Source organism: Cebus imitator, unplaced genomic scaffold (assembly GCF_001604975.1).
Source record: "Cebus imitator isolate Cc_AM_T3 unplaced genomic scaffold, Cebus_imitator-1.0 Scaffold177, whole genome shotgun sequence".
Taxonomy (NCBI): Eukaryota; Metazoa; Chordata; class Mammalia; order Primates; family Cebidae; genus Cebus; species Cebus imitator.
In genome coordinates this window covers 3,438,862-3,449,081 of record NW_016107492.1, presented here as the reverse complement: position 1 = coordinate 3,449,081, position 10,220 = coordinate 3,438,862, and the positions used below count along the sequence as shown (strand labels likewise).

Here is a 10,220-nt window from a genome sequence, read left to right as displayed (position 1 = left end):
TCCACTCACCCTCTGCACTTTCGCTGGGAGCTGTAATCCTGAGCTGTTCCTAGTCGGCCATCTTCCCCTATTATTATTATTTTTTGAGATGGAGTCTCACTCTGTAGCCCAGGCTGGAGTACAGTGGCATGATCTCGGCTCACTGCAACCTCCACCTCCTGGGTCCTAGCTCAAGCAATTCTCTTACCTCAGCCTCCCAAGTAGCTGGGATTACAGGCACAAGCCACCACATCCAGCTAGTTTTTTGTATTTTTTAGTAGAGATGGGGTTTCACCATGTTGGCCAGTCTGGTCTTGAACTCCTGACCTTGTGATCCACCTGCCTCGGCCTCCCAAAGTGCTAGGATTATAGGCGTAAGCCACCGCGGCTGGCTAGTTTTATCTCTAAAACGATCCCAAGTTTACTTATTACTGCTACAGTTTTAAATTGCAGTAGCTGAACTATAGTAGGACAAATGCATAATTTGGAATAAAACTAAATATTACATTTCACTTTGATCACATTGTCTCTGTGCCCTGAACAAATAGCTTAACCTCTCTGATCCTCAATTTTCTCATCTGAAAAAATAAATCCTCTTTTGGACTTTCAAGAAATTTAATTTGGAAGATACAAGGGAAACATTTGCATCTACTACAGTAGATGCAAACTGTAATGGCCCCAGGAATCACCTGGGGGTTCTGATTCAGACGCTCTGCATTGGGTAATGAAATTTGCAGGCTTCCAGGTGATGCCAGTGCTACTATTCTATTATTGCTGATGTTATCTGGAAGCTGGTTAATAATGCAAAATCTCATGTTCCACCCAATGCCTACTGAATTTCAATCTTCCTTTTAACAGGATCTCCAGGTAATTTTTATGAACTTTAAAATTTGAACAACATTGATGCAGCAATAGATCTTGCTCATTGCAGATACGCAGTCTAAAATAGTCTAAGTTTTGAATCATCACATGAAAAGCATGTAGAATATAAATGAATATAATATGTTTTTTTTTCTATTCAAAATCTGATTTTGAATTATATTTACCAGGTGTCATTTGAAGCTCAAAAGTGACCTTGCTGCAGGTCAGGTTTCTGCTCTCTGACAGCCTCTCAATTAGCTGCTGTTTTAATGAAATTCTGCATTGTCAAAAGCCTTTTTCATCTTTTTTTTTTTTTTTTTTGCCAAATATCATGTTTTAAGTATTTTATATAGAAACTATATTTACTAACTAAACATCCAACCCTGCTTTGCCCATTCCAGTGGCTGCCAGATGGCTGGTTTTCTTTGTGACTGTGGGCTCTTGGTTTTCAAGACAGGAGGATAAGATTAGAGCAAGTGAAAATACCACAGACCTTGCTGCTCTTACTGAGATTCAGCCATTTTTCTTACGTAAACAATTTCCAGATTGCATCAAGCCATTAGTTCATTTACAGAATTCCAAAATAGTTGATTCTGGAAATTTCTGCTTGTTGCTTATATGGTGAATAGAATTTTTGGAAGTCTTCACTACACCATTCTGGCTGATGTCATTTAAAATGCCCTGAAGCGTTCGAATGGTGATCAAAAGTCTTATGAATTTTCATTGTCTTGCTACATTAGAAAAACAATGTATCCACTAGAGATTAGGGTTCTATTTATAGCTACCGCTAAAGCTATCTTGATAGTTTGAGGCAATTATTAGATGAGGGGTCATGGTGACCTCCTCCTGGGAAAGATTTCTCAAAATTAAATGTCAAACTTGTAATAAATATTGTATTATGATTAAGAGCCCAGCTTTTAAATGATTAATTCTGGGTTCAAGCCCTGGGTCTGGTCCTTTACATGTAACCTTAATCAAGTTACTTAACCTTTATAATACAGTGATAATAAGAGTATAATATGTATAGATTTGTTACAAAACTCAATTAAATTACAGAAGGAAGATTCTTCACACAGTTCATAGCACAGAGTAAATGCTCAAGATGTTTTAGCTTCTATTGCTATTATCACAGTTAAGAATGCGGTTTGGTACTGTGAATAATAATGAATGTTCACTTGAATGTGTCTCTTTAAGAGTCCCATTCAAATAGAAATAAATAAAAACTGTCTCAGTCATGCTACTTTATGTTCTATGCAATTCTAGGCACTGTGGTGGTCCAGCAGTTGATGTCAGTGATGATTAGCAAACATGACTGCCTCTTTCCCAAAGACACAGAACTACAGAGCAAGCCCCAAGATGGAGTGAGCAACAACAACAATGAAATTCAGAAGAAAGCCACCATGAGGCAGTTACAGAACAAGGAGAACAATAACACCAAGGACAGCCCTGGTAGGCGGTGCTCCTGGGACAAGTCAGAGTCACCCCAGAGAAGCAGCATGGACAATGGATCCCCCACCGCTCTATCAGGCAGCAAAACCAACAGCCCAAGGAACAGTGTTCACAAGCTAGATGTGTCCAGAAGCCCCCCTCTCATGGTCAAAAAGAACCCAGCTTTTAATAAGGGTAGTGGGATAGTTACCAATGGGTCCTTCAGCAGCAGCAATGCAGAAGGTCTTGAGAAAACCCAAATCACCCCCAATGGGAGCCTACAAGCCAGAAGGAACTCTTCACTGAAGGGATCTGGTACCAAAATGGGCACACACAGTGTACAGAATGGAACAGCGCGCATGGGCATTTTGACCAGCGACACACTCGGGAATCCCGCAAATGGTCGAAACATGAGCTGGCTGCCAAATGGCTATGTGACCCTGAGGGATAATAAGCAGAAAGAACAAGCTGGAGAGTCAGGCCAGCACAACAGACTGTCCACCTATGATAACGTCCATCAACAGTTCTCCATGATGAACCTTGATGACAAGCAGAGCATCGACAGCGCCACCTGGTCCACTTCCTCCTGTGAAATCTCCCTCCCCGAGAACTCCAACTCTTGTCGCTCTTCCACCACCACCTGCCCAGAGCAAGACTTTTATGGAGGGAACTTTGAGGACCCTGTTTTGGATGGGCCTCCACAGGATGACCTCTCCCACCCCAGGGACTATGAAAGCAAAAGTGACCATAGGAGTGTAGGAGGTCGAAGTAGTCGTGCCACCAGCAGCAGTGACAACAGTGAGACATTTGTTGGTAACAGCAGCAGCAACCACAGTGCACTGCACAGTTTAGTTTCCAGCCTGAAACAGGAAATGACCAAACAGAAGATAGAGTATGAGTCCAGGATAAAGAGGTGAGGAAAATCTGGCGGTTGTAACTACCAGAGAGGGCTCTTTAGCCTCCTACTGTGGGACAGGATCATACTGAGGGTGACATAATGCTGGCTCCAAAGTCAAAGAGACCGAAGTTTGCACCACCATTTATGAGCTTTGTGACTTTGGGGAAGTTAGCTTCATCTCTGTGAGCTTTGGTTCCCTAATGTAAACAATTTAAATGCTAGTAGTATCTACCTCAAAAGCACATAAGAAGTGATTGAATATTTCCCTGGTATAGTAGAATAGGCTCAATAATGTCATTTTTGATTATTATTAAATAGGCAGATTAACTGGAAGGAGAGGGGCTGTGGAGGAGATGGACAGAGCATTTAGGAGCCTGTCAGTTTTCACTGACAAGAAAAGGATGAAACTGGGGTAAAAATAAAAGGAGAAGTAAATATATCTCCATGTTTTATTCTTTCAATCATCGAATATTGAGAGAGTGCCTTCTTTCTGCCAGGCTCTGTTCCAGACCCTGAAGATCCAGATAAGCTAAGAGAAGCAATAAGAGCCAGGTGGCATTGGGGATTGACAGGCTCATTTTCAGCCTTTGACTTTTACTCCGAGATAGGAATTCATGGAAGTTTTTGAGAAGAGGGGAGATGCAAAGTGTGTTCACATGAACAAGGGAGACTGTAGCCTAAATGAGGAACAAATAACATGATTTACCAAGAAGCAATTATGCTAAAACCGAATTATATCAATTTACATCTTCTCATAAAATGATCAAAGTAGGAATAGCTCCTCTAGCGGTCTTAGTCCCAGTTTCAGGCTGTGTGGTCTGAGCGACCCTTCCTCCATGATGTGCTGGGATCCGCAAGTCGGTTGTAAGTTGGCTTTGATTTACCTTAGTATGTTTTTTATCCATTTATCAATTATCAGACCAAAAGATAACATTTCAGAAGCTACGGCAAAGTAAATATATAAAAATACTACTTATAAATGAGATTGAAAAATTACTTTCTTGGAAAGTATTTTTTTTTGTAAATTTCACTGAGTGGAAATGTGGTTTGAATTTTTCTATATAATGCAGAGTGGCAGGAGATTTAAATAAAAAAAATAGGGACATCGTCTTAAAAGGTTACTCTTCTTTCTGAATGTAGTTTTTGGAACCACTATGTGTTAGAATTCTGAATTACTGCCAATGCATGATGATAAATTAGCGCTTCACACTGGGAAGCTTATATTTTGAGGCAAGGGGTCACACTTTAAATGTAGTAGAAAAAGAAAAAAAGGGTTCATTACAAATTTGCAGATGGATACATTCATTTCTGAGGATGTTGCTGATGCATATATGTTCTGAGATCTGTGGCTGTATGGTGTATTTTAGAGATTTTGATAAACTGATAGAGCTTCCCAATAGTGTCATCTCAATGGGCCATTTCACTGTCACATTCTTACCCTCATGAGAGGCCAAGGGAGAGGTCTGCAGTAGGATAGGGTGGAGGGCCATGTGTGGCCTAGCCATGAGATTATAGAAAGATAACTGTTCTGGCTAAATTTTGATCATTGCTGTTTAGAGTTATTCTTTTTTCTTTAAATTCCTTTATAATTTTACCCAACAAGGATTGAAGGTGGATGGATGGATCGATAGGTAGGTAGGTAAATAAATATGAAGGTAGGTAGACAGATAATATTTTACTTTATCAATCAACGAAATATATGGTTTCCAGTTCTGAAATATGTGGGTTTGATGTTCTTTTTTCCCTCTCCAAATTGGTTTCTTTTTCTTTTCTTTTCTTTCTTTTTTTTTTTTTGAGGAGTCTCACTCTGTCACCCAGGCTGGAGTGCAGTGGCATGATCTCTGCTCCCTGCATCCTCTACCTCCCAGGTTGAAGCAATTCTCCTGCCTCAGCCTCCAGAGTAGCCACCACACCTGGCTATTTTTTTTTTTCCTTGTGGAGATGGAGGTTTCACCATGTTGGCCAGGCTGATCTCAAACTCTTGACGTCAAATGATTTGTCCACCTTGGCCTCCCAAAGTGCTGGGATTACAGGCATGATCCATTGCACTCAGTGATTTCTAACTTTATTTTCTTAGAAAATATTGTATTGTGGTCAGAGAAGTTCATTTGGATGATATTAATTGTTTGGTCGGTTAAAACTATTCCCTTATTACTGAATTGGGATTCTATATAGGACCCATAGATCAAGTCTGCTAATCAGGCTAGTAAAAGCTTCTACGTTTCTCCTCATTTTTTTCAGCTAGACCTATAACTTTTGAGAAAGATATTTTAAGATTTCCTAACAGTATTCTGAGTTTACCCATTTCTTTTTACAATTTTGTCATATTTTATATTGAACAATTTGAGGTTCTGCTACTAAGTAAATAGAAGTTTAGAGTTGTTTATATTTCCCTGAAGAATTGATCCTTTTATCATTAATCAGTGGTTATTTTTCATTGTAATGATGCTTTTGACCTGAAAGTCTATTTTTCTGGTATTAATACTGTCATGCCATGTTCCTTTGATTAGTAACTTCCCAATATATCTTTTCCTTTCTTTAACTTTCAAACTTTGTTTCACGATTTGATCTAACAGCTTACATCTTTTACAATTCTGGAATAGTTTTATTCATCATCTTTTTGTCTATTTTATCTTCCCACCTTCTCAATTTTCTCTTTCCAGAACCCTTATTAGGATATGTTTGTCCTCCATCTTTGTTAACTCCTTTTTCCTATATTAAATTTCTGCAAATATTTTTTTTCTTTTTTTTTTTTGAGACGAAGTCTCACTCTGTCACCAGGCTGAAGTGCAGTGGCACAATTTCCGCTCACTGCAATGTCTGCCTCCCAGGTTTAAACTATTCTCCTGTTTCAGCGTCCCGAGTAGCTGGGACTGCAGGTGTGTGCCACCACACCCAGCTAATTTTTGTATTTTTTAGTAGAGACAGGGTTTCACCATGTTGGCCAGGATGGTCTCAGTCTCATGACCTCATAATCCACCCACTTGAGCCTCCCAAAGTGCTGGGATTACAGGCGTAAGCCATCTTGCCCAGCCAATAATTGTCATTTTTGAGGCATTCTAGGTAATTTTTCTCAGACTCGTTTTGTAGCTTACTAATATTCTGTTGTGCTAATTCAATTCTGATACTTCCCCAGGCCCATGAGTAAAGATTTTGTAGTCTCTTCTAAATAAAAACAGCTGGTGTTCCAAGCTCTCAGTTAAATTACTTGTAGTTTTCTGCCTCCCTAATGCTGAAGGCCTCATCTTCTGTCGCCGTGTGAAAAGGAAAAACGTAACCCCAACCCTGTGGCTTCTATCCATGACTAATATCCCTTGTGTGCTTCTACTTACTGTTCTATATTTCAGTTTCTTTCTTGATTCTGATACCTGAAGTTGCTCTTTTATTTTAACCTTGATTGTGCATTTTTAAAATAGATTTCTTAAAAAATTTCCAGCATTTTCATATGTTTGCATTGAAAGGGATTTCTTCTGTAGTCAATTCAGCCCTTTTCATTCCTGGAAGGTTCCTGCGAGCACCTGATAAATACAAATGTGTCAATACATTGTTTTGTAAGGGTTGTCCTTCTCAGTGTTTTAATTTCAGTTTCCTCCAACATTTTGGCACTAAAGTGGCTTTGGAAAGCAAAGAGAATATATTGTAGATTCTGGATGGCAACCAGCATAGTATCAAATTTTCGTTTAAAAATATGGTCATAGGTTTAAAAACAGCCTTCTAAATGATGTAGGATTACAAAATATGAAGTATTTTTTTTAATTCCAGTTCTTACAAAGAGAGGGAAGATTAATTTTAAAGTGTTCTTATTATCTGGATGAAATATCAACATTTGGGGCTCAAATTTGTTAAAACAGTAACATAATTGAGATTTTAATTTTAAAATTGTTATTAAAATAATCAGATTTCTGAGAGCTACAAATGCAATAACCTTTCAAATTTCAGTGGTATTGTAAATTTGAATGAGTCCCATGGGACTTTAGCTCAGAATAGGAGAAATTAAAAATTCAGCCGTGATCAAGATACATCTTACAATAAAGATGTAATTTTAATACTCCTCTTTTGAATAATATATGTGTATGATTTGGATCTTAATTGTTATGGAGAAAACAATTTCTGTTTTTAAAGATGTTATTGCAAATTCTACAATTATCGAAAAGTTATCAATACAGCTATACAAAACCACTATCAATTTGTAGAGAGATATAAAATACCTATGTCCTAAGCTACATTAACTTGAGAAGCAGTGAGAATTGGGGATAGCAAGAGATGGGCTTTATTTTTACAAAATATAAGATACAGGGCTTATTTAACACATGTGATCTTTACCTGTGCTATAAAATGTAAGCTCACTACTTTGTGTATTCTTTTAGAAGGTGTGACCCTATATGCTTCCACAAACTGCATTCTTAGCAGTTACCTTAACCAACAATGACATTTCCCGGCACTATTTTTCCTTCAACAGAAAGCAAATGTTATTGCCCCCCTTTTTTTTCTCCAACTTTATCGGACTTTCCCTCTGCATTTATTATAGTCAATTTTACAATTTAATGTCCGGGAAGCTTTCTGCCTCTTCTGCCCGGAATGTGTCACTGGCTTCTCTATGCTGACATTCACTTATTTACTATTAAATGACAGCTGCTTCCAAGAGAGACCTTGGAACCTAATTACTAAAATGACAGTAAATGATCTTAGCAAATAGTAAAATAATACCACAAAATTACATCTTTTAAATTGTTGAAAGGGCTTTATTCCAATTTCCTAAGCGTCATAAGGAGTTTAGAAAATATTTGTATGCCTCTTGCATTTCAAGTGAATAAAATCACTTTATCTTACTCTTGCCTCCCAACCCCCCCCATCCTTTGTAGCTTAGAACAGCGAAACTTGACTTTGGAAACAGAAATGATGAGCCTCCATGATGAACTGGATCAGGAGCGGAAAAAGTTCACAATGATAGAAATAAAAATGCGAAATGCCGAGCGAGCAAAAGAAGATGCCGAGAAAAGAAATGACATGCTACAGAAAGAAATGGAGCAGTTTTTCTCCACGTTTGGAGAGCTGACCGTGGAACCCAGGAGAACCGAGAGAGGAAACACAATATGGATCCAGTGAACCTGCTTCCTCCTGCTGTCTCTGATGGCTCTGGGAAGGACTCCGGGGATTCTGGGGGGAGATGAATTAGAACCAGGTGGCTGGTCACCTGGATGTACAGAGGTCTAACTGGTGAAGGAATATCATTTACAGACATTAGCCATCCATATCTGCAATGTGTACCAAAGTTATATCATGCCCCATAATGCTACTGTCAAGTGTTACAACTGGATATGTGTATATAGAGTAGTTTTTCGAAAGTAAACTAAAAATGAGAAGCATATTTCAAGAATTATTTTATTGCAAGTCTTGTATTTAAAATGTTAAATCAATATGTTGTTGCAATTTAGCTTGCTGTCAAGCTTCACCCCTTGCACTTAACATAAGCTATTTTTGGCATTGTGTTATCATCGGCTTATTTTATAGATCAATATTTTTATTTCCCTTTTTGCTGAGGAAATGAAAATAAGCAAAAAAAAAATATATATATATATATAAATATATGCTATTAAAAAGAATACTTTGTGGCTGTGCTGTTTGTGCCAATAGACTTTGTCATGACCAAAAAGAGATATGTAAAGAGTTTTATAAAATACAGTCGAATCACCAGGAACCTTTGAGCTGCTTTTAAAATTCTTCTCCGGCACTGCTCAGTTTTGCTTTTGTGAGATGACTTGACATAGAACTTTGAGATTCCATGAGAAAGCCCCCTTCTGATGTCCACTGTCCACCCTGCCAGATCCTCAGATGCATATCTGCAACACAAAATGCTCCTTAGAGAAGAAATATGGTAAAGAATGGCATTTAACCATTCAGGCGTTGAATTACTCTGTCCTTCTGGACTGAATCTCTGAACTGCAGGATAGTCACAGAGAAATTCTTCCTGCTATTTAGGAATTGGAAAACAATGCTTACTAAACCATGCCCACGTAAGCACCTGTCTCCCGCTCAACCCTCTCCCACCTCCCATCAACTGCACTTTGGAATACCAGCAGTGACATGTTGTTACTGTGTCCCTCTCAGTGAAACCGCTGGAGTGTGTGCCATGTAGTGACCTTTTTTTCTCACTCAGACTATTGCCATCTGGGTCTCCCCCTACCCCAGCTGGCAAAGGTAGTTTGTAGCAAGAAGGTAATTGGAATGGTGAGGGGGCGGGGGGTCCAGGAGGAGGAGAAAAGTTTGCAAGAAACAAACTATTTTGCTTCTCATTTGACAGTATCAGTCTTTCCTGTTGAAACATACAATAATTTTAAATGGTGAATGCCTAAAGTTCTGATTTTGACAAATATGGGAACCTCAGCATTGCTATTTTCTAGAAAAGCCCAGGGCTCTCTGGAGCTAGAGTTTTGGGAGAACGGTTCTTCACAATAAGGCAATAGTTTTGAGAAGCCAGGCAAATAATCTTTCTCACACTGGAACAAAAAGTTACAAAAGGCATAATTGGAAATAAAGTCTACATACTTAAGTTTATTGGGTTTGTATTGAAGGTTGAATGTTTGCATGTGTTTATTTATTTTCAAGAGGGAAAGTGGTCTGTACTGCCTTCATCCTTACCACTGTCCTACTTTCATTTCTACCCTTCCACCGACTGAGCATCTGTGGTCCTGTGGTATCAACCAGTATCTTTATAGCAATAACTTCTTAATTCCCTTCTCTCTCTTCCCAATTATTTAACCAGTTACTTCTGCCTGGACATACTATAGGAAATTCAAACTCAAAATGTGAAAATTGATCTTAATAACTCTCCCTTCAATCTTTTCATCTTTTTCTAGTCCTTATCCTAGTTGATAAAAACCTCAGACTCATCCAGGAATCTATATGATGCAGTAGTTAAAAAAAAAAAAAAAGAAAAGTTATTCAGTAAAACTGCTTGGGTTCAAATTGTCTACAATTTTCCAGCTGTTACTGAACCTTCCATGCATAACTCTTTTCCTCTGTGCAATTGGAATAATAAAAATATTACTCCCAT

General features: G+C 38.4%; 1 protein-coding gene across 5 annotated transcripts in view; it reads left to right on the top strand.

The window, feature by feature from the left end:
- Positions 1-10,220, top strand: part of ARHGAP24 (Rho GTPase activating protein 24) — a 270,266-nt gene extending 260,046 nt beyond the window's left edge. For 4 of the 5 annotated variants that reach the window (XM_017545161.2, XM_017545160.2, XM_017545158.2 and 1 more), the window contains exons 7-8: positions 2,104-3,181; positions 8,029-8,864. In XM_017545161.2, coding sequence (XP_017400650.1) covers positions 2,104-3,181; positions 8,029-8,272 — 1,322 coding nt within the window. In that variant the 3' untranslated portion in view covers positions 8,273-8,864. Of the gene's footprint in view, positions 1-2,103; positions 3,182-8,028 lie in introns of all 5 variants that reach the window. The other variant, XM_017545159.2, reaches the window with a different exon arrangement.